Raw genomic sequence first — 24,916 nt, forward strand, 5'->3', positions numbered from 1 at the left:
CTGTATCTAATCCCCTCTTAAGCTCTGTGTGATGAGAGATTATGTCCCACCCCTGCCCCCGCACTGTTCTTCCCTCGTGGCCCCAAGTCCCCTCAGCGGCGTGACTTCCAGTAATAACTGTAAAAGCCACATCTGTCTACACATCTGCCTTGCCCACCCCGTCCTTGCTCATCACCTAACGCCGCTCTTTCTCCCCCTCCTTGTTTGATGTTCAGACTTCATCCACACTTACTGCCTGTATGCATGTACACACACACACACACACACACACACACACACACACACACACACACACATTATAGGCTGCCATTGTATAAGAGGGACACCAACGGGCTCGTACCTTTCTGAGGTCATATGACCTTGCTTAATCTCATACGTCACAGATCATCAATTTTCCCTGCAAGTTCCATGATTTATCACCGCTGGCTATACAACCGGTAGACGATGTGTATTTATCACAGAGGCACCCACATGAGCACCCTAGGGAGCAAGGCTAGGGAATTTCAGCCTCACAGGCTCCTGTGTTTGCAGGGAAATAGTCTAAACCCCAATAGTATAAAAAACAATAATAAAAATAAAATAATATGTATATAATTGCATACTATAATCACTATAAATGATAAATATAATAATTATTATTACTATTATCACTTGTGCTAGGGATCAAACTCAGTGTCTCAGAACACTAGACGAGTGTTTTACCACTGTTGTATCATTAGTCATTACTTTTCTTTAATCATTTAAATTCTTATCTATTTTTCTATATATGGGTTTTGTCTGCATGTATGTTTGTGTACCATGTGCACTCTGTGTCCTCAGAGGTCAGAAGGGCATTGGACACCCTGGTTTGGAATTACAGTTATGAGCTGTTGTGTGGGTGCCAGGAACTGAACCCTTCATAAGTCAGCCTTGTCACCCTCTTTGAATTCTGCATTTTATACCCCAGAACATCTGATCTGGGCAGTCTGAGGGCTTTTCAAGCAAAAGGTAGTAAGAGAGAAAGGGTGGCAGTAATGACTCAGTCACAGTCCAGTTCCATACGCTACAGCGAGCTTTAAAGTGTACATTCCTAGCCAAGTGTGGGGGTGATACCTGGAAACCCCATGCATGGGCAGTAGAGACAGGGGAATTAGAAGTTTAAGACTAACCCTAGCTGTACAGTAAAATCAGGGATAGTGTAGGCTGTGTGAGATCATATATCAAGGAAGGAGAGAGAGAGAGAGAGAGAGAGAGAGAGAGAGAGAGAGAGAGAGAGAAAATTGATTAATTGATCCAAAGTAAATGGCAGAGATGGGAATGCTGCCTAGTATGAATCGTGCTGTGGGAACCTGGAGAACAAAGGAGAGACAGACGAATCTTCTGAGAGGAGGCCACCTTTGAATCAGATATGAAGGAGAAAAGGGGATTTGGGGGTGATGTACAGAAAGTTAGATGCAAAAATAGCACAAGGGTGCTTTCAGATGCTCTAAATACCCCTGTAGCCAAGCTGGGGAGCAGGATGTGGAAGGGTTGTCAGAAGCGGCTGGAATTAGAGTCTGAGGGCAGATCATAATCGGTTTGTGTATCCCTGGCCTTTGGAGGGATGCATATCTGAGGGTTACAGGTCCAGCTAAGGAGAAATATGCCCACATGCACAGGAAGAAGAAACTCTAATATAGAAGAAGGAATGGCAGGACTAGAGACAAAGAGACCAGCATAGCAAATGGCTTAGTGTGCGAGTTCAGTCCTGTAGTTAGCAGAGCCTCTAGTCTTTATGTGATTACTGACACAGGTTTGCCAAGAAACACAGAGAAGTCCAGGGATAAAGACAAAACAACTGGCACCAGGAGCTAGGGAGATGGCTCAGTGCTAGGTAAAGTGCCTGCTGTGCAGGGTAGGGTCCTAAATTTGGACCCCAGTAGCCACATAAACCCTGAGTGTGACAGTATGCCTCTGTCACCTCCGCTGGGGTGGCACAGAGGCAGGTGGTGGATGCTCAGCCGACCTAGCCAAATTGGTAAGCTACAGATTCAGTGAGAGACTCTGTCTCAAAAATAAGGCGGAGAGCTACAGAGAAAGACAGCTGACATTGATTCTGCACACGCACACCACACACACACACGCACACACACACACACACACACACACACACACATGGGGTGGTGGGAGATTGGCACCAAAGGCCTGGCTACCACCTGCAGAGAGACGTGGGGTGAACAGCTCCTTCTGTGTGTCAGCCCACGGTCTGTTCTTCTATCTTTGCCATCTTGAAGCAGATGGAAGCAGAAGGCTCCGTTTCTCATCGCCCCTAACAGTGACAGATCTGATAAGGAAACATGTCTGTCAGAGGCTCACTGATCTGAGACCCGGTGAGCGGACAGAGAATGTCACCACCGTTAACTCCTTAGCCTTCCTGAAAGTCAAGTTGAATGTGCCCCGGTAACTCTGTGTCTGGGTTGTGTTGACTTGAATACAGTTTCCTTTAATGGAAGATACGTTTGAAGCAGAAATACAGCCACTGTCTGAACCTTGAATATGAGTGTTGGTCCGGCTCTGTCTCCCTGGCACAGACCCAAGGACGGAAGCAGATTTCCATGTGTACGCCGAAATCCGCTTTACTTCTTTACTCGGTGCACTTTCTACATTTAGGTCATCACAGATAGGGGCTACAGAAAACATTCTCCATGTCCAGTTAAAGAGCAGCTATCAGTGAGAACCGGATCCAGGCAGTGCTGTCAGAGAAGACAGAACAAGGACCGTGCTTATCTCTCTGAGCACAGCTGCCAGACGTCCTTCAGTGTGCCCACATCTCCGGCCAGTGAATTATGATGGCCAGCATGCACGGGGAAACAGTCATTTAGAAAGCTGCCCGAAGTAAATGGTGGTGCTGGAACGGAAGCCCAGGTGTCTGACTGCAAAGCTCTGGTCTTCGTTTCTGTTCCGTACTCTTTCAAATCAGAGCACTTGGTGATTTGCTGCAGGGTCACGGGGAGGGGAGAAAAAGAAAGGAGAGAACAGTTTCGGGTGAGGGAACCAGGTTGACTGAAGAAACCTGCAGCCCCTTATCAAGGTGGGGACACAAGAAAAGGAAGAGGTTTTGAAGGAAGGATGTTGAGAGGGAGCATCCAAGTAAGTTGTCTGTTGGGTGGCTGGGTGTTTAAATATAGAGCTTTAGAAGAAGTGACTGAGGCTGAAGAAGTAGATGTGGAGAGATCTGTTTCTAGGCAGCAGAAGAGGGTGTGGGCAGCGAGGAGGAGGAGGAGAGGAAAATAAGTAGAGAAGAGAGAGCCAAGAACCTCCAGGACCTGCACCATTTAAGGCCCCTGGGAGAGAAGACCCCCTCAGTGAAAGAAAAGAGAGTCCTGGGGAAGGGGGAGGTCACAGACATTAAAGAGGGAGGAGCATTGATGGCGGGTGGTAGAGCCTGATGGAATGGAGGAACTGTAGAAGGTGGGAGCTAAAGGGACATTGTTGAGCCTGGAGTTAGATCAGTGTAAAAGCAGCTGCTGCACCAGGAAGAGCAAAACTAGCTTCTCACAAAACTCAACCCTGCAGTGTGGTATGAGGGGTTTTGTACTTCCTCGTGTTCCCTGAGTGAGACAAACATCCTGCATCATGTTTACAGAAGCTTCATGCAGAGCAGTCAAACTTTGGAAGAAACCAAAATGCCCTTCAATGGATAGAGTAGCAAACCATGGTACATCCATACAATGGAATATTATTCACCACTGAAAAGGAATTGGCTATCAAACCACAAAACTATACGGGAAATGGACCTTAAATGGTTATTGTTAGTATAAAGTAACCAGTCTGAAAAGGTGACAGAGCTGTCTGCTTCCAGCTCTGTGGCATTATGGGAAAGACAAAGCTGTGCAGACCTTGAAGAACAAGAGGTTTTAGGGAATGGAGCTATTCTGTATACTTTAACTACAGATGCAAGTATGGGGCATTGGTCAAAGTATCTCACTGTGCTCTGTGACAGAAAAGGAACTGTGTAAAAGGCGGAGCCCTATTGGAAACCAGGGGCTGGTCTCTGACACTCAGAGATCCACTTGCCTCTCCTGACATGAAAGGCAAAACAACTGAAAAGAAGAAAGAGAAAGCAACGATGTGCACACCACTGTGAGCAAAGGCAAGCCTGATGTCAGTGAGGAATACCCATGTTCCAAGGAGAGTCAGCACCTCCCTCTCCTCCTGCCGACCAACTCCCACCACCAGGCAGGGCGGTTTCTGTCACATGGTGTGACAAAGTCATTCGCCAGTCTACCCGGTGTCACCTTTGGCCATTGTCCTTGAATTAAAAGCTCTGATGGCAATTGTCATTTTTCTCGTTGTCCCTAATTCTGCATTAATTCTCCTCTTAACGCCTATGTCTGCCTCTGCTCCACCCCCAATGCTTGGCCCTAGCCACTGAAGAGTAACTTCTCTCCCAGTCTCTGCTGTCCTCTTTGCTGTTTGTTAGTCAATAGATAAACAGGTAAAACACCACAAAGAAAATAAACTAAACGATTGACCAAAGGTCTCTGGGGAGGCGGGTGTGATTAGGGCGTGCGGACGCTCATTCTCGGGAGGTTCTGTTGGTTTGGGCACATTCCTGTTTCATCTTGAACATCTGAGGATTTACCCAGAGGGGTTTCAGGGTGGCAGCTCCCAGGGGCTGTGGTGTAGGCCAGCTCTTTGGCGCTCATGGGTATCACTAAGGGCGACCTCCCACTCAGTTACTCTTCAGGTCCCAGGAGCTATTGTGTTGTGTGAGGAAGGAGAGGGAAGACTTGTGTATCTTACTCTTCCTGTTTTCTCAGGGTTGGAGCCATGGCCTGCTTCATCTGGAAAGGACAAGTTGTCTAAGTGGCATATCCTCCCATTCTCACAAAATCCATAGGTCCCGTAGGCCCCTTAGCTATGTAATGGACAATAAAGAGCAGCCTTGTTCCAAGCACAGTGAGAGGCACTGCAGATGAAGATGATGAGAACAGGGCTCACGCAGCTCGAGGTAGGGAGACCAGCCTGAGACGTATGGCATTTTTCACAAGGGATGCTGTCGGGGCCACCGTCACACCTGTAGCCTGAAGGGCAAACCCACAGGCGTTTATCTTCCTTCAATTCTAGAGACTAAAAGGTGTAGATCAAAGTCTAGCAGGAGTCAGTTTCTCATGGAGACTCTACCTCAGCTGCAGGGGGCTGTTTTTCCACATTGTCCCTGTGGCCTTTCACCGGAAGGTGAGGGAGCTCACGGGAAAGAAAGCACATTGGGCACTTTGGATTTTTGATGTCTCTCCTATAACAGCACTCCCCCGTCATGACCTAATTTCTCTTTAGTTGCCACTTGTTTTCAGTGACAGTTGCGGTGGGGCTTAGGGTTGGGTCCATTGCAGAGCGTTGCAGGTGACGTTGATGGTCACATCTTGTTGTGGTAGATGGCATCTGTAGGGACAGCAGTGGGCTGAGTTTTGAGCACAGGTAGAGTCATGGGCTCTGTGATGGGCAAGCACGTGCAGCCGCAGTCGGGAGGTGCTGGTGGTCTACAGCAAGCAGTCAATCATTCTTCAGGAGAATGGGAGGTCACAGCAGCTCTGGACTACCAAGCTAATGGGTGTTACCTCTAAGCAGTGTTTTTAAAAAGGGGGAGCTGTGCACCCCAGGTTTCCTGGATAATACACACTTGTCACCCTGAAGTGGGAACTTTAGGGTTCTTTGGAAAGTCAGTTGTGTTGGATGGTGTTTTGCTGGAGGCAGAGACGTGAAGGAGTGTTTTGTTTTGTTTTGTTTTGTTTTGTTTTGAAGGGAAACCAAGTGAAGGACGTTTTGCTAAAGCAAGCACCTGAAAGGACACAGGATGAAGGGTTCTCTGTTAATGACACACATGTATTGGTCCCCTTATGTTTCATAGTCAAGCTCCTTTTGTTGGGACTCGGGTGTAATTTTAATTTTTTTAAGTCTTATTTTCAATGATTGTTTTTGAAACGTTTTAACCTTCCTTGGAGCCCACCACCCACCAGAGGTAGTGGAGAAAAAAGGATACAGGGGAAGTAGACCTGTTTAAAAAGGTTCTTTGGAGCAACTCCTGTCTGTGCTGTCTGGAAATCCGCACTTCAGTTCACAGGTGAGCAGTGGGAGCTCGATCCACTCACAAACACTTCCCGGATATACCAGCAGCCCAGCTCGACAAAATCTGGTTAGCCACAGCGATGATGTGACCTAGCAGAGACAGCCAGGCCTCAGCCTTAGCTCGAGTCAGCAGGAGAGACCAACAAGAACACCAGGAGTTCTCAGCCGTGCCTCTGTCAGGGAAGATCAGCAAAGACTCAAGACCCACGTGTCGCACAGCTAGCTGTACCAGCAAGGCAAGCTCTTTCTGTCTCTGTCACTCCGTGGAGTCCTATTTTATCCCCTCCAAACATCACACGTCGTCCACGTGCCTTGCCTCAGCTCGTGCTTCCAATCAGCCTGAGTCCTTGGAAGCTGCAGCAAACTGCAGCTCACCACTAGAAGGTTTTTGGTGCATTTCTCTCTACAGCGTCCCAACAAATGCAGCTCAACTACGAAATGTAAGGCAGACCAATACATTCGTATCGTTAGCAAAGAATCTCTCACCACATGCTTGCTTTAACAGAACATCCTCTCTCCTAAGTCTGCTTCAGGGAAACGTTCCTTCCCGAGTCTGTCTTAGCCTTTTGAACCTGCGTCCACTTTAAAGAAACGATACACCAGCAAAACACCATCCAACCGACTTTCCAAAGAACCCTTACGTTTCCACTTCACTCCAGAGAGAAACGAACTAAAAAACTTCTGGTGGTGTGCTGTGGTTTCTTGCTGCTTCTGAGGACTCTACTGAACTGGACTGCTGGTGTATCTGTGAGGTGTTTTTGAGTGGATCAAGCTGCCGCTGCTGACCTATGAACTGAACTGCCGATTTCCTGACAGCACAGATGGGGACAGGTCCACTTCCCTGTATCCTTTCCTTTCCACTACCTCTGGTGGGTGGTGGGTGAGAAGAGAGGTAAAAATATAAGAACCATCATTAAAAAGTAGGGTGTGGAAAACCTAAAGTCACATCACTCAACTTCTACAATAACAGCTTCTTTGTGTCTGCTGCCGAGGTAGCTGTTGATTGATTCAGTAACCATCAGATTAGCCTGTCCTTGCAAAGCTCAAGAAACAGTTGCCCCTCCTGCTTTGCAATGGCGGTATGAGATGAGGCTCGAGGAGCAGCCTCTCTGCCCTGCCACCTCCTCCTTTATGCCGAGAACCTTCTGCAAGCAGTGTGTCTGTCCCGGGACTTGTGCTTACTGCCTCAGGCAGAGGAATTCTCGTGGTCCTTGGAGACAACGGACTTTAAACTGGTTACTTTGTTTCTGTCACCTGGTCTTTGGGTCTTTGTTGTGGTTTAACAGAGGCCAGGTTAATAGTTTCTTCAAAGTAGGAATTTTTTTCACCTTTATCATAATCTCACGTAGCCCCCAGTGGTGATCGCATGAGCAGGGTTGTGATTGGTTTTGGATGAACTCATTATGAAAAATGGTCAGAAGGAAAAGGGAAAGATAGTGCTATTGTCTCTTGGCCATCGTCTCCCTGGTGTATTTCTACATTTGGGCACTACCTAGGCCAGAGTCCACAGTCTGACCTTTCTGTGCCAAAGGACAGAAGCTGGCTTTGTGGCCACAGGAGCTGCTGTCCTCAGGGGAAGAGAGGCGAGGTGTGAGGCAGGATGGTGGTCAGAGGATTCGTGGCCAAGTTGTTCTCCCCCTTCTAACCCTGTCTTCATGTGGGAAACGTGGTGTCTGGATTCAAGTCAAAAATGAAAGCCTGATGTCCCTGGTAGGAAGTTGCTGTTGCTTGAGGAAGTGGACCGGAAGGAAGGCACACCTGTGATACCTGGAGGAGCGGCTGCACTCTCCCATCCTGCTCCCTCACGTGGAGGAGTTTACCAGCAGACTGGGTTTACAGACATCTCAGAGGTTACTCCACCCGACCCTGTCTGCACTGCATGCTGCAGTCCTGTATGGGACTCTGCTCCAACAGCCTGTGTCTGGGTCGCTGCGCAGGACGCCAACATTGAGGACAGCAGGTCGTCCTCCTATCCCTTCCTGTGTGCTCCCGTTCACCCTGGGCTGCAAACCTGGCCTCTCCGTGGTCATCCCAGCATCCCTCTGAAGCACTGTGCTCAGCTGCGAATCGCTCCAAAGCTGCGAATCGCTCCAACGCTTGCCCGGCAGGTTACAGGTCCTCCCCTTGTAAGAGCAGTCTCACAAAACCAGACTCTCCAACACTCAGAACAGCAGCCTCTGGAGCCGAATGGATGCCTTAATCGGTTGGTGATGCAGAGGGCGTCCGTCTGCGGGGGAAGCTAAGGAAGAAGGCTTACAATTGCTGTAGGTAGATCGGTAGATCCGAGCCACCCAGAGCAGCAGCAGCCCCAGGAAGCTTATGATCTCCCCGGGAAAGAATTGACTGCGTTTCCAATAGGAACACAGAGGACAGCTCCATGTGTGAGTAATCTCTCCGGCGGGAACAGGCTACTCTAGTTATTCTGTGTGCTCTCTAACCACGGCTCTGGTGGGCTCTGCACAATGCCTGGCTAGGACTTTTCTTTGAAAGGCTCGTTAGTGTATTGGGAGGAGATGAGATGTGGTGGCTTTCAGACGTTGGCCAGCACCAGGGGAGTTGGTTGTAAATCAGCAATAAAGAAAAGAAAAAAAATCAAACCTCAAAGACCCTTTGCTGTCCACAACAAAACTGAAAAACAACAAAAGAATTAGCCGACGAGGGAGCAATGAATGCAGAAGGGATGGGGCTGGGAGGGGAGGAGGGCATGGGTCTCGGGAGCCCACCCCCACCGCTTGTGGTGTACTCTCTGGACTTACCGTGCTGTGCTGTCTGCTTGCTGCCTGCCTGAGGAACAGGGGGCAAGTTTGCCTTTAAGCTTTTCCCTCCAGAGCACAGTGAAAGCAAATCCTGTGACAAGGGCCGTGATTGACAGGTGCAGGCAGACAGATTGCTACTTCCAGAAGCAAGGCTCTTCCGAGTGGTCTATCTCACTGGAAGAGGAAGCTCAGGTTTCATGGGAGGCCAAAGCTGCAACAGCCAGGGCACCCAACAGGTTAGCAGCGAAGTCTAACTCACAGCCTGCAGACTGGTCACACCCTTATACTTCCTTCCCCTCTCTCAGGGTTCTCCATCCTTCCCCATCCCCGGCTGCCTCCATCTGGCCTAGTTTGCTGGTTCCCAGGCAGGGAGCGGGGCATTCTCTCACTCCAAGTGAGGTTGGGAGGGGAAACGGGAGGAGAGGAGACTCTGTGGTCCTGTGCACCTGCCCTTTGTGTCTGGCGTCTGCCCGTTTACGTCCTAACGTCCTAACGGCGAGATGATCCCTGCACTGAAGTCACAAATGACTTTGAGATGTCCAAGTGCGAGGGGATGGTGTTAGCCGCAGATAAAAACTGATATCCTGGGGTGGCGTTACTGCTGCTCATCTTGCAAGCAGTTTTCTCTGCAAGCATGCTGGGGGCGATGGGGCGTATCCAAGACCTGTTGTAAACGACCACTGTCCTGCAGGGCTGTGGGTTGTATCATGGGGGAAGTAAAGAGGAGCCTTATGTAGCCACGACCAAAAAGCAAGATATAAAATGCCATTGCTGGTTGATGAACACATTCTCATCAATGGGGTGTTTTTATGTTTTTTTTTTTTTTTAATAGTGACGGTAGCTGAACATGCAAATGGCGGTTTACCTGGTAATTATCTAAATGAAGCAATCTCAGCCGGCAGCTATAACCATAAGAACTTCTGGCCTTAGTCTCGTTATCTGAGAGGCTGCATCTGTTGCATGAGACGGCTGTCTGGGATGGGAGTGGCAAGCAGTTTTACAGGAGCTGGTTGGACCTCGTGTCTGTTGCTAAGGGGGCTGGATTGCTGTGGGAATCGGGCAAGCGGGGGTGAAAGTGCAGCTGAGCACCCCACCCTTTCAGGCAAGCTCTGGAGTAGATGGGTGGATTTTAGCAATGGTGATGAAACTGGTCTGAAGCAGGCCCTCTTTGACTCAGATACCCTTTGCAAGAAGGGCTCTGGAAGGGAAAGGGTACAGATAAAGGCAAGGACATAGAAATAGCAAGTGGGTGGATAGAGGGAAGGACCTGCAGATGGGAGAGAGGTCCCTCAGGAGCTGGCGGCTAATGCCGTGCATTTTCCTGCATTTGGCACAGAGTGGTTTTGCAGTGTTGGAGTTGAAAGAGAAACAAATCAGTGTAGTTTGTGTGAACGGAATGCAGCCCCCCCCACCCCCTGCATAAGAAGAAACAATGCACTCTGTGTTCATAAGGACAAGCCTCCTTCACGTGAGTGCGTGTGTGTATGTATGTGTGAGTGTGTGTGTGTTTGTGTGTGTGTGTGTGTGGTGTGCCTGTGCGTGGCAGAGGTGGTCAGGTAGGAGATAAGCCCCAAATGTTCTCTGTGTGGCTTTGGGCTCTTCCAAAGGCATTTCTGTTTCCCTCACTGTTTTGAGTGTTAACTCCATTCTCTCACTGGGCTGGGAATGTGACTTTGTGGTGGCATACTCGCCTGGCATGTGAAAGGCCCTGGGCTTGATTTCCAGCACAGGAAGGGAAGTGCACATCTCAGGGCTGGGACACAGTGCTTCTGGTGACCTGACCTGGTGAGGGAGAGCAGACTGGCCTTGCCAGAGTCCCTTTCTCTCTTTACTTTTTTCTTTTGCCCATATTTGGAGCGACAGATGGAGAACAATATGAAATGTGACAATAGAGACGGGGTAGGTAAGAATTATCTTTCTAAAATTACAGTGTTTACACCTGGCTAGATCTCTTTCTTATAATGAAATGCCACGTCCACTCCCTACTGCTGTGGGAGTAGAGGTGGCCGGGCTCCATTCTGTATATGAAACTCTACCCCAGCTTCCCAGGGTCATTGGCCAAATAACCAAGAAACCTATCAAGTTTCTTGAAGCAACTGTGAAAGATGCTAGTATGAACACCAAAACATGGTCCAGTGTTGGCTTGAAAAGAGTGGTTTTTCCATGCGTGTGTGTGTGTGTGTGTGTGTGTGTGTGTGTGTGTGTGTGTGTGTGTGTGTGTGGTGCCCATGTAGGTGTCAGAGGCCAGCTTGCTGGAGTCTGTTCTCCCTTCTCAGGTCTTCAGACTTTGCAGCAGGTCTGTACCTATACCTGAGCCATCTCCCCGGCCACTACAAACATGTTTTAAACACAGAGCCTCCTTCTTCCTCCCCCTGCCTCAGAGCAGAAATCAGTACCCTGACTTGGTTTGTTCTAAGGGCAACTTGAGCCGAGTGTAGAGTTCTATTAAGGCTCTGCCCTCAGTGGTTTGGTGGCCGTTTATTTTCCTCCCACTGAGCGAGGGGAGAGGAGTGTTTGTGGAGGAGGTCGTTCCTAAACTGGCAGTGCTGGAGCTGCACTGAGTGAGGCGTCAGCTTCTTCACACCGGGCGTATTTCATCACTTCAGAACTGGAGCCCACCCCAGGCTGTGCTCAGTTCTCTGTCTGCTCCAGAACTCAGGAGACTGTATCGTTTGCATAAAGTAAAGGATGAAGGAGATCATGTTTGCTGCGGAAAGGAGCGGGGATGGGGGTGTCTCCTCAAGTGTCTCTGAGTGCATGTTGGCCATGGTGGATTCATAGGGACCTGGGCCTCGAGGCTAAAGGTTGATCATACACAGTATGTGTTGTTATGTATATAACCAGGAGGTATCTAGGGAGTTGTAGCAGATCCCCTCTTTAAAAAAACATTAAAATATAATTGTATCATTCTTCGACCTTCCCGCAACCCCATGTTATAGCAGGCCTCTTTACCCAAGGTAAAAACGCAGCCTCCCAGTTCTGCCCGTCTTGTGGAGAATGGTACTGAGGAGGGAGGAAGTAGAGAGGTTGGCACACTGCTGCCTTCCACTCTGAAATGCTGTGGAAGTGTGCTTTTGGCTTCCCGTCTCCTCAGCTCCCCCACCCAACATCCCTCCCCACCCCCCCACCCCCCCCACCCCCTGGCTGTGCAGCAGAGGAGCACCCTGAGGTCAGCAGAGGTGTGGTCTGTCTGTCCTCGTGTGCTGAGTGGCACTGATGGACGCTTTGTTTTGTGACCCCCTAGGACCTGAAGATGGAGTAGTAACAAAGGCATCCCCCATGATTCTCAGCACCCTTCGCTGTGGACTCCAGCCCCAGCCAGAGGCTGCATGTGGAGCTGAAAAAACTGACCAGCTGCTTTCCTGAGAGCCCCTTTCTCTCCTAATTCATGAGCCAGCAGGATGCGGTCGCCGCGCTTTCAGAACGCCTGCTCATAGCTGCGTACAAAGGCCAAACAGAGAATGTGGTTCAGCTCATCAACAAGGGTGCCAAGGTAGCGGTTACCAAGGTAACAAGGAAAAAATGCCATAGCTATTCTCTGGGAATAGCTTACCTCTTGTTGCCTGCAGAACTGTTGTTTAGTTCATAGTTTTGAAAGAACTGGCTTTTGGTGAAGGGATAAAGGCTTGGGAAGTAACAAGAAGCACTGAAAATGTTTTATTGTCATCTTTCAAGCAGAGAGTTTGTAATTTGCATTTGACCGTCTTTTAAAAAAAAAATCACATGACTTTTCCCCACCCACATTTGTAGCCAGTGGACAAGATGTCTCTTTGGAGAAGTTCCTATCCAGAGGCTCACTGAAAAGTGAGCTGGGAGTGGAGGGTGGTAATTTATATCAGGCAGGCCTCCTGGCAAGGTGAACCAATCTTTGGTCAGAAAGCCCCATTGTAGTCTCACTGTCCAGTCTGACAGCTTGGACCGGATGCCTGATATTACTACTGTGGAGCTTTGTAAGACATTTATCAACCAACTGTATCAGGGCAGATCACAGAACAGTTGATTGAAGGCAGTTTTATAGCAAAACCCCAAGAAAGACCATGTGTGTTTGTGCCAGCATTTGGGAGATCCTAAGTTTGAGGACAGCCTGGGCTACACAGATTGTCACAGAAATAAGCAACAAATAAAACAAAGAAGTCAGGCCCTCCATTCTTGGAGTAATGCTGCTGCAAAGGTATCCAGCTTCTAGGCCTGCTATGAGTACCCTGAAGCCCCCTGGAGAATATTCTCTTCTCATCCTGAAGACGTTTTTGCCCAGATGAAACCTTACATCCTTGGCGCCCTGGTCCAAAGCTCTCCTGCCTTCCACTCCAGGGAGAGCCACACAGATGGAGATACGGTTTCATTTTTTCATGTGGCATTGTCTGTTAATATCTGACATTCTGGGCCAGATGTCAGTCAGCTGTCAGTCTCAGTCCCTCTGAATTGCACACTGGCCTTGAGAGAGAGAATCTTGCCCACGGGACCCCAGAGATCTAGAAGTGTAGCCTGAACCTGGCATTAGGACCCTTGACTGCCACCTCCTGTGGCCAGGCCTGTACCCATCAGAGGTACCAGGTCAACCAGGTTCAGATTTGACTCTGCCGTGTTTGCGAATTGTGTGACTAGTTTGACTTTTCTAAGCCCCAGTTTCCCTATCTGGGATACAAGAATAATATTAACCTTTCAGGGTTGTTATAATAATAACAACTTAGTCAAAGCATTTGCCACATAGGCTGCCATTTCATTTTATTTTTAAATAGAACTCATTGTCATTTTTTTTATCCACAACTTTATTGAGGTCTATTTTACATGCCCCAAGATTAATCTAATCAGAAATTATCAAACTGCTTACACCATGGTGCAGCCAATGCCACTGCTAGGATTGAACTGTCCCTCTCATTCCTAAGTTGACAGAATTTGAGGCGTAATTAAATTGGATGAGTCTGTATGATGAGATGGGTGTCCCTGCACATAGAAACACCAGGGAGTCTAAGGCTGGCCCAGTCTCTGACTTTCTGGGCCAGAGGTTGGTCAGCCGTCCGTCTCAGTCACTCCTGTGTTTGAGTTCCTGCCCTTTGAGCACACAACGAGAAGTTGTCCTCAGCAAGCTAGAGAAAGAATTCACCAGGACCCATCCATGTTTGTGCCCTAATCTTGGACTTCTTTTGGGGAGATAAATTTCTGCTGTGGCAGTCTGAGCATACCAATGAAACTACATTCTAACTTTAGAACGTTTCAATCATCCAGTGAAAGGCTACATATCCATTTACCATCTCCCTAATCCCACCCCAGCTCTCAGTGACCATCAGTCTCCTCTTTTGTTTATGAGTTTTCCTTTCTTAGATATTATAAAGAAATGGAATTATAGGTGACCTGGTTAATTTTATGCCAACTTGACACAAGCTAGAGTCATCAGAGGAGGGAGGCTTTACTGAGAAAATGCCTCCGTAAGATGGGCTGTTGGTAAGACTGTAAGGCATTTTCTTAATTAGTGATTGGTGTGGGAGGGCTCAGCCCATTGTGGGTGGTGCCATCCCTAGTCTGGTGGTTCTGAGTTCTTTAAGAAAGCAGGCTGAGGAAGCCATGGGAGCAAGCCAGTAAGCCGTACTCCTCCACGGCCTCTGCATCGGCTCCTGCCTCCAGGTTCCTGCCCTGTTTGAGTTCCTATCCTGACCTCCTTCAGTGATAAACAGTGACATGGAAACCAAATAAACCCTTTTCTCCTAACTTACCTTTTGGTCCTAGTGTTTTCGCAGCAATGGGAACCCTAACTAGACATATGGCTTCTGGTCTTCTGTCCTGATTTCTTTCCTGTAGTGTAGAGTTATCAAGAGTGATTCACGTTTCAGTGAATGAGTACTTCATTCCTTTTTATGGCTGCATAGCGATGCATGGTAAGCACACATAGAAATACACGGATAGTCTCTGCAGGTAGGAAGGTTACACTGGACAAAGGTGTGATTATTGTCCCTGGTGGGGTGGAGGGAGACAGCGTTGCTCAGAGCAGTGTGCAATTTCAGACTCCAGAATTCTTTATCTCTTGAATTTTCCATTTCCCATTTCAGATTGTGATTGGCCCTGACAATGGGTTATTATAGGGAGTGAGATGGTGGATAAAGGAGGGTCACTACTGTCCTCTAGTCAGTCGATTGACATTTCCGGTTGCTTCTAGTTTAGGGCTATTATTACATGTTTGTGTGGGCAGAGTTTGTATCTGTGTTGAGTGAATATCAGGGAGATTTGCTGAGTCACATAATAAATATGGTTATCACTGTAAGAAAATGCCATGCCTGGTTTCAAAGTGGGTTTGTAATTTCACATCCCCACCAGAATGTGTGAGGGTCCAGTTTCCTACTTCACCAGCGCTTTCTCTATCCTATTGTTTGTGGTGATGTTCTCTCATTATTATAACCTAGGCTGGCCTTGAACACATGGGATTACAGGTATGAGCCACCATGCCTGGTCATTGTTTTAAATACAGATAATCTTTGACATACAATGCAGTCATGTCCCCATAAAACCATCAGAGTTTGAAAATGTTATAGGGTGAAATGCATTTTCTACAATAGGTTATTGACCATCTCAGCTTAGTATGACTGAACACTCTGGATATCCTGTGCTATTTTTCTGATCATGTGGGAAACAAAGTTGTGACTTACTGTTGCTTGCCCAGCATCCCAAGAGGGTCCCAGACTACATATTTCTATCCTTGGGGGAGGGAAAAAAATCAAAATTCGAAATGACTTCTGGTGAATGTGTAATTACTTTTTTAGTCAGTGTTGAGGAATCGTGAGTCAAATCACCATAAACCAGGGATCATTTTTACAATCTTTACAAAAGTTAAACTTATACATACTGGCGGTGGTTATATACAACTTTAATCCTAGCACTCTGGAAGCAGAAACAGGCCTGGTCAACAGAGCAAGTTCCCAGGCAGCTAGGGTCTATGCAGAGAAACCCTGTCTCTAAAAGAAAAAATAAAAGAAGAAGAGGAGGAGGAGGAGGAGAAAGAGAAGAAGAAAAAGGAGGAGGAAGAGGAGGAGGAGGAGGAAGAAGAAGAGGAAGAGGAGGAGGAAAGGCACAGGCATTTAAAAGCTGTATTCTGTGTGAATGGGTATTTTGCCTGCACATGTGTCTGTACACTTACCTGGGTGTAATGCCTTCAGAGGCGATAAGTGGGTATCAGATCCCCTGGCACTGGAGTTACAGATGGTGGAAGACTTCTATGTGGTTCTGGGAATTGAACAGAAGAGTAGCCAGTATTTTTAACCACCAAGTCGCCTCTCCAGAGCCTGCTAGAGGCATCCCAGTTCCACTTCAGCTGAGCGTCCCATTCCCTCTCTGGACCTCACTCAGGCAAACACAGGGCTCTGGCTTCAACATACAGAAGGGACTCTCAGGATGTAAGTAAGCAGCAGGCTTCACTAAAAGAGTAACCTAGATGTTAAGCACATGCTGAGCAGAAGGATCCCAGGGAAAGGGTAAGGTCTCTGAGTGTGGGTGTGGGCTTCTCAGAGGAGACTGTCCTTGGTGGCTACATCCCGTGTCCTTTCTAAGCTACATAGCTCTGTGTCATTTACAACAAGGTTTAAAGGTTAAAGATTTTATCTTTTGTAAGCAAAACTGTAGGCTTTATGAAGGACAGTGTTTAGATTTAGAATGAGAAGAATGCCAAAAACTCAATGCTCAAATACATCATTTTGCCCCCTCCCCTCCCGTGAGCAGTTTATTTACTGTCTTTGGCGTCTCTGTCTGAAAGAGCTTTAGGAGAGCATGCCTTGGGTCTGGCTGATCCGTGTCTGAGGCTTGCTGATCTTGTTGGCAGGACAGGAGAACCAGGCCTAGGGCCGAGGGACTTTTCCACATCCCATGATGTCTTAAGAAATGACTTTCACATCTCCTAGCCGATTCCCTCCCTACCTGCTTGGTTCCCCATTCCTAGAATAAATGCTAACTGACCAGCTCAATTTTTAAAATTAGGTCAAATGATTTTAAGTTTTCAATGCCTACCATGGCATAAGAACAGATTCACATCTTAACCATATGTAGCCGTGAGTTTCAGGGGCCCTATAGACATTCGCACTGTGGCCTGGCGATTGCCACCAGTCACTTCCAGACCTTTGTTCATCTCTCCAAATGGAAGCTGTGTCCTCATTAAACACGGACTCCTCAGTCCCCTCTTGAGCACATGGAACTCCCTCTCCTTTGAGACGAGGTCTCTCTTACAATGTAGCCATGACTGGCCTGAAACCAACTCTGAATTGGCCTTGAACTGGAGGCTGCCTTCATGGGCACAAACGTGCCCATGTCCCCAGCTGGAGCCCGTTACTCCTCTTCGGGTCTCTTTTGTAGTAAGCGGCAATCCCGTGTGCCATCCCGTAGCCAGTCTGTTTCCTACTTGGCTCCCATTGTCCCTCCACTAGCCACCCTCAGTGGGCCGGCCATCCATGCTCCCTCCTGAATTTCTTCTTGCTGGTACTAAGGATGCTATAGGAGACGCCTCTTAGGAAACACAAAGGCGGCGTTCTCTTTCGAGAAAGCCGGGCTTTATAAATGATTTATAATGGCTTTATAAGTGATTGCATTCTCTCCAGAGTTACCTCATGTAAGACGTATCCCCACCTGAGGCCTCATTTTATTACCTTAGCATCCACAGGTATTTTGTTGTCTGGATAAACCCTCTGCAGTGCTCCTGATACTGAGCGTGGTCCTTAGGCTTAGTGCTAATGGAGTGAGGAAGTGTAGGGTAGGCTGGCTTTCTGTGAAGTGAAGCTCTTCTTGGGATGCTGTAGTTTTTCTCTTCCTTTAAATGTATCCAGGTAAAGTTACTTGGCGAAACCTCAATGGAGAAGAAAATAAAGGTTCATTCACAAATTAACATTTATCATTTAATGAAAGCCACTGGCCCTGGATAATAGAACAGGGATTAGATGACTAAGAAACAGAAACCAGGTATTGGGGGGAGGATACACAGCTGTACCCCAGCACTCTGAAGATAGCAAGCAGGTCAGGGTTTACACCCCTGTGTAAGAGAATGAGAGACCTTGGACTGGTTAGTCCTACGAGGGATGTCTCCATTAAATCCCTCCCCTCAGGGCTCAGGGAACTCTGTAGAAGAAGAGGCAGAGGCATAGAGGCCACCAAGGACTCGGGCCTCTAAACACAGCAGGGCTGATGCACAGGTGAGCTCACAGAGACCGTGGCAGCGTGCACACGGCCTGCACGGATAAGCCAGATGGGGTCTCAGGCCTAAGAGGAAACTAGATGCCATCTCTCAGATGCACCAGAAGCTAGCTCCAACTGGCAACCGCAGAAAAGAAAAATTAGTTTTCTCCAATGTAGTCTGACTGGGAACACAAACCACATTTTTTTTTTTTTTTTTGGTTCTTTTTTTTCGGAGCTGGGGACCGAACCCAGGGCCTTGCGCTTCCTAGGCAAGCGCTTTACCACTGAGCTAAATCCCCAACCCCCACAAACCACACTTAAAGGCAGGCTTCGTGGCCAGCAGTAGGTGGCCAACTGAAAAAAGAAAAAACCTCGATGGTATTGTTGGAGGGTTTTTTATTTGTTTGTTTGTTTGTTTTTGACCTTACAGTTCTCTTGCTTGTGTATTAGGGTTTCCGATTCTGTGGTTTTTTTTATGAGCTTTCTGTGTATGCATGTTTCTCTCTATGTGTGTATGTGCTTCTTGTGCTTTTTGCTTTTTTTTCTTTTTCTCTGTCCTGTTCCGTTTTTGTTTGTTTTACAAGAGAAACACAGGGGTGGGTTGATGGGGAGGAAGTGGGAGGAGATGAGGGAGGAGAAATTGATCAGAACATATTGTATAAGGAAAAAAATTCTATTTTCAACTAAAAAAAAAAAATCAGATTCAGAATCGCCTTGAGCTTCGTATTGAGTCTTGACCAAAACAAAAGAAGACATAGAACCCAGGGGGCTGTGCACAGGGAGTTGTCCCAGGGTGTTCCTTAGGGTAGGCCTGAGGGGGAGGGGCAGCGTTCAGGAGGGCTGCCTGACAGCTTCTTAGGAAGCTCTTCCCTTGCATGCTTGTGTCTTCCATATAAGAGGACATCTGCAGGTGATGCAAAATTAAGCCAGCTCTGAGGTGGCCTGGGTAGGACCCCCTAGTTACACCCATGTGACCCCTGTGAGTGGTGTACTCTCGCCCTTCCGTGGTGTTCCGCCTGTCAGTACACTGTATCTGTATCTGTAACCCGCCTCTGTAACAACGGTGTCTAGAGGGTGGTGGTGGGAGGGGCTAGAGGAGGAAGAGTCCACAGAAAAGCATTGAGAATGATGCCTGGTGTATCATAAGCTGCCAGCTTGCAGCCTTCCTCCCCCACCCCCTCCCTCTTTCCTCCCTGTGTAATCTTCCTGTGAGTCCTGCTCCCAAGACCAGGAAATAGTTTTGTATGTTTCCAAAAATATGTAGGCAAGTAAAAGCAGGCCTAAACCGCTTAGAGATGTAAGTTGGCCCACACTTGGCACAGTGACTCTTTACGGGCTGCCTAAGAGCTTTACCGTGGGGATCTACCTGTTTGGTGGGATGGCCCTGTATCTGCCATTATTCGGTTAGACCGGAACCATTTGATCAGTTGCCTCCTGCGGAGGCCGATTATCTGCCGTTCTTCTCAGTATGCTGTGGTGAGCATACTTGGATGTGTCTTCCAGACATAAGAGATCTCGACTGAGCAAATTCTTAGAAAACCCCTGCAGCATAGTGAGGATCCGTTAAAATTATACCGACCCCACTAGAGGGACACGCTAACTTAACTGGTCTGCAGAGAGATTCTGGGGATGACGGAAAGAGACAAACACTGCAGGCTCCCGCTGACGGGGCACCTGGACGAGGGAAATGCCTGCTTTAGACTTGGCAGCTGGAGTGTGAGAGCCATCACAGGCTGTGCCGTCTGAACCTGGAAACGAACTATTCCTGCTTCTTCTTGCTGCCGGTAGTCAGTGGTCCTTGGCTTCCATTCCCCTCCTCTGTCTTCATATGGCTTTCTCTGTGATTTGTGTCACCAGGGCGAATAGTACCTTCACTTATGTGTTAAGGGCTCAGCCTACTCCAGGGTGACATCTCAGATCTTTCACATCTGCAAATGCTAAGTAAAGCCATGATCATAGCCTCACAGGACCCTAGCAAGACAGAGACGGGTCAGAGTAGAGGTAACTAGCCAGGGAAGGGTAAGAGTTCCCCTTGGGGATGCTTACGGTCGGCTCTCTGAGAGGCTTTATCTGGGTGAAAGTCTGGTTGTGCTTTGCAAGAAACAAGTGGCTGTTTTTCGCCTAAAGCAGGGTCACCTCTGAGGGTAAAGGGCTTTATTACAGTTTGGGTAAGTTTCCCAGAAACCCACGATATAAAAATCTGGTCTCTGGTTGTGGCACTGTGAAGAGGTAATGTTAATCCCACCAGGCGAGCAGAAGACTAGTAGTGGGCCCTCGCCTTCCTGGCTTTTGTTCTCTTGCTCCCTCAGGCTCTGTGGCCGTGATGACCTACCTACCTTTCTTTATTGTTTGTTTGTTTCTTCCTTCCTTCCTTCCTTCCTTCCTTCCTTCCTCTCTTTCTTTCTCTCTTTCTAAGATTTATTTTAATTTTATGTATATGAGTACACTGTCGTTGTCTTCAGACACACCAGAAGAGGGCACCAGATCCATTTTATAGATGGTTGTGAGCCACCTTGTGGTGCTGGGAATTAAACTCAGGACCTCTGGAAGAGCAGTCAGTGCTCCTAACTGCTGAGTCATTTCTCCAGCCCCCGTGATGACCTTTCTGACCTTTCCTACCCAGTGACTTCCTCTAACCTCTAAGACTGCATTTGTTATAGTAACAGAACACTGACCTCTGTAGGTTTCTGGCAGCAACTGCACAGGCACAGCGCATGCAAACCAAACCACCCCAACTTACAGGCCTGCACGGCCACTCTAGGAAGGCACCTTTTCCAGGTGGGGCTCTGGACCAGTTCAGTCTGAGCATTTGTGTTTCATGACGGGGCTTATTTGCAAGATTTGTGTCAGAGCCTGGTTTGCCAGCCTGTTGGCTTGTATTCATTTTCTCAAAGCTTCTGGTCTCTGGGGTGGGGTGGGGATGGGGGCAGACAGTGGGAACTACAAGGCTACAGGTTAGTAGTTAGATAAAAGTGAGACCTTGAGAACGTGAGCTACGTATAGCATTCTTTGAAGACTTCATGACTGTATTTAAGGCGAATCTTTTACATTTATTTATTACAATTTACATATATGTGTATGATGTGTGTATGTGGAGGTGTGTGTAGAGATCAGAGGGCAACTTTCAGAGAACAAACATGATTCTCTCCATGTGGCTTCCAGCGATTGAACTTAAGTTATCAGGCTTGGTTAAAAAGCACCGTAGAAAGAATTGTAAAGCTGTACCTGGAATGGTAGGCACACAAGCCCAGCTGTTCAAACTGCTGAAGCAGGGAAGTGGCAAGTTCAGGGCTAGCTTAGACTACAGACTAAGTTCAAAGCTAGCCTGGACACTTTAGTAAAAGCAGATTGGAGAGATGGTTCAGTGGTTTAAAAGCATTGGCTGCTCTTCTAAAGGTCCTGAGTTCAATTCCCAGCAATCACATGGTGGCTCACAACCATCTGTAATGGGATCTGATGCCCTCTTCTGGCACGAAGATCTATGTGCAGATAAAGTACTCAAGCATAAAATAAGTAAATTAATTAATTAATAATCTTTTCATGAATACAGAGTAAAAACAGGTCTGGGGAAGGCTCATTTGGAGAACATTTACATCCATGTGACCCTAAATCCCATCCCCAGTATCACCCCTTCCCCACACCAAATAAATGAATTATTTCCCCCTTTAATAGGCAATAACCTAAAGCAGAGGGCGCAAACGCTGGCTCGTCCTTGTCCTGTGCTGTCTCTCATCAGTCCCTTCCAATGTTCCTTGTGTCTTATAATTCCCCCCTCAGACATGCCCTGCACAGACATGCAAATAGATACAACTGTATACATTTTCCATTTTACCCAAATTATAGGATATTATACATGCCCCTTCTCCCCCACTCCCCTCCCCCTTATAAAAATTTATTTATTTATTTTTATGTGCATTGATGTTTTGCCTACGTGTATGTCTGTGCGAGGGTGCCAGGTTCTCTGGGACTGGAGTTACAGTCGTGAGCTGCCATGTGGGCGCTGGGAATTGAACCCAGGTCCTCTGGAACAACAGCCAGTGCTCTTAACCTTTGAGATATCTCTTCAGCCCCTAGTCCCTCCCCTTTTTAAAATTGTTTGTTTTGTCCTTTTTGAGACAAACAAGTCCTCAGTATGTAGCCTTGGCTGGTCTGGAAGTCCCAGAGACCTTCCTGTCCCTGTCTCTGGAATGCTGGGATTTAAGGCATGCACCACCATGCCTGGCGTCCCTGCCCTTTTTGGTTTATTCAGTAATATTGGTGAAACCGTAGTTGGGGTATCTAATCCCGGGTTGGTGGGTACACAGATTATGCTAATCTTCTTTTTTTTTTTTTTTTTTTTCTCTTTTTTCGGAGCTGGGGACCGAACCCAGGGCCTTGCGCTTACTAGGCAAGTGCTCTACCACTGAGCTAAATCCCCAACCCATATGCTAATCTTCTGTTTTTGCTAATTATGCTGCACTAACTAACTTTGTTTTGAGATCATGTCGCATATGTGCTTCTATGTTGCGTAAAATATTTTTTAAAAAAGCACCATCCCACGCTAACACTGGCTGCTCTCTGGCCCTGGCTGCCTTCATGGTTAGCCCTGTGCAGCCACCGCCCATCTCATGGTTCTCTTGCTGCAGATTCTGCCCACATTCCGTAACCAGGTAAAATCAAAACTCTAGAGGCTTCTAATTTATCAGTCAGATTTATATCAGTAAATTCTTATCCCACAAAACGTCCACACAATGAACTCAGAGCCAATTGACATTGATGGAAACTGCCCACCTAGATAAGACAAATTGTCCTGTAATTATCCATCCCTTATAAGATATTCATATAAAACACTATTTAAAGCCAGGCAGAATCTGGATCATCCTTCTCTTCCTCCACCTTCCTTCTTCCTCTGCCTCTCTGTCCCATCTCTAAAACTCTCAGCCCGCCTTCCTTTTCCACTGCCCAATCACAGGCTCTCGCCCAATTTTGTGCTTGCCCTCACCTGCATATAGACAGCAGCCCACACTTCCACATGGGGTAAGTTTCTCCAAGCGATACTGCCGGGCCAGAATGTGTGTGTCCTTGCAATTTTGACAGCCAGGGTCAATTGTTCAATACGCTGTGCCAATGGCCGTCCACAGCACTGTGTGAGAGAACGCTGGGCTCTCTCTTTGAAGGCTCCTCCTCCCCCTCCATTTGAACTCATCTTACCTTCCTTGCATTCTCCTCTGGAGCTAGTATAGTTAGTCTGACCTCTGACCTCTGTTTCTCTTCAGCTCGGTTTGGGTCCTTACTGTTTCCTCCGGGAAGTAGGAGAGCAGGGAAGTGGGCTGAGAGAAAAATGGACGCCGATCCCACATCTCATTCTCCCTTCTTTGCCTTTTATTCCAACCGGGAAGCAGAGCTGCTTCCTGAGCCCACACTGGACGAGGGCTGACGTCTACATCGGCTGTTCCCATACCTATTCGCCTGTGCTCTGTGGAGCAGTGCATTCCACTGGCCAGACTGCAGCGCACTGAGCCTATGGACGTGCATGCCAAGCTAAGCGGGATGTCTGATGCGGCAGAGGTGTCGGGCGTTACCCCAGGGTCTTGTGACAGCCAGCAAGTGCTTGTCTGCTCACCTGTGCCTGCCCTCGGGTATCTGCTTTGCAATAGACATGGACATTGACAATGTAAAGACAAATCCTATGGAGAAACATAGGCTTCTGTAGACGATCCTCAGAGATCACTGGGGGAACGCATTCATGGCGGTAGTTCTGAGCAATAATTATAGTGTATTAATGGTGAAGCCATTGAGATGGCCCCACTAGTCCCAACAATAAGTGGAAACTTTTGAAATACATAGGTTATCAGTAAAGTGAAAATGTGCTTAGTGGTGTAACGCTGGCCACTATCCACAGGGTCTTCACAGTGTATCCCCACCAGTCACACCGTGGCTTGTGATTGGATGGATGTCTGTGTCACCTCCGGCGCATTGACTGTGCAGTTCTCACCTTACACCCAACACGGTCCAGGGCTGCGAAGTCCACCCACCTGTTGTCTGTCCCCACAGCCTATCTCCAGAACTCTCCCTTCTCTCCACACTAAAACTCTGTCTGTGTTGGAGACTAACTCTTCTGTCCCTTCTGGGAGCCTCTACTGACCGCCATTCTACTTCCTCTCTCCTTGATTTTGTTACCTGTCTTAAGTCTTTCACAATTTCTCTTAAGTATGGAGAAAATGGATCACGACTGCCTTCTCTGTAAGCCGGGTGAGCTTATTAACCTTCCAAGCCTTCACTGGCTGTGTGGGAAGTAGCCGTGATTCCTTTTGGTGATGAAGAGTCTTAATCCAGGCACAGTGCTTACACAGGGTGATCCAGGAGGAGGACAAGGCTCAGTTGAAGATAGTTATGATCAGAGTGATGACCGTGTCCCCACTGCACTTCATTGTCCTCAGAGGTTCCTTTGGGTCAGTGGTTGGCTGCAGGTAGGAACGTGTAGACAGTCCTAAAAAATAACGATGCCCAGGTATGATTCAAGAGACTCTGGGATATGGTCTGGCCTTGAGGGATGCCCACGCGTTCAGAGAGAGAATACACTCTGCTCTAGCAGCTTCTCTTGTGTGGGGAGTAGGATTACACAGTCTATGGAGCTCGGTAAATGTCACGACATACTGATATTCTGAATACTGTTATTCTGTTTAATGGGAAACAGATACTTCTGTTATGGCAGTGAATATATGCTGTGAATTCTTTTTTTTTAAGAATTATTTATTTTATGTCTATGAGTACACTGTAGTAACTTCAGACACACCAGAAGAGAATATTGGATCTCATTACAGATGGGTGTGAGCCACATGTGGTTGCTGGGAATTGAACTCAGGACCTCTGGAGGAGCAGTCAGTGCTCTTAACCTCTGAGCCATCCCTCCAGCCCAATATGCTGTGAATTCTTATGTGGCCTGCCTG

General features: G+C 47.7%; 1 protein-coding gene across 2 annotated transcripts in view; it reads left to right on the forward strand.

Moving 5' to 3' along the window:
- The window catches only part of Ankrd6 (ankyrin repeat domain 6), a 142,577-nt gene that overhangs the window by 70,689 nt on the left and 46,972 nt on the right, over positions 1-24,916 (forward strand). The window contains exons 1-2 of one of the 2 annotated variants that reach the window (XM_032904846.1): positions 8,363-8,468; positions 12,088-12,351. In XM_032904846.1, coding sequence (XP_032760737.1) covers positions 12,232-12,351 — 120 coding nt within the window. In that variant the 5' untranslated portion in view covers positions 8,363-8,468; positions 12,088-12,231. Of the gene's footprint in view, positions 1-8,362; positions 8,469-12,087; positions 12,352-24,916 lie in introns of those variants that run through there. The other variant, XM_032904838.1, reaches the window with a different exon arrangement.

This window comes from Rattus rattus, chromosome 1, assembly GCF_011064425.1.
Source record: "Rattus rattus isolate New Zealand chromosome 1, Rrattus_CSIRO_v1, whole genome shotgun sequence".
Taxonomy (NCBI): Eukaryota; Metazoa; Chordata; class Mammalia; order Rodentia; family Muridae; genus Rattus; species Rattus rattus.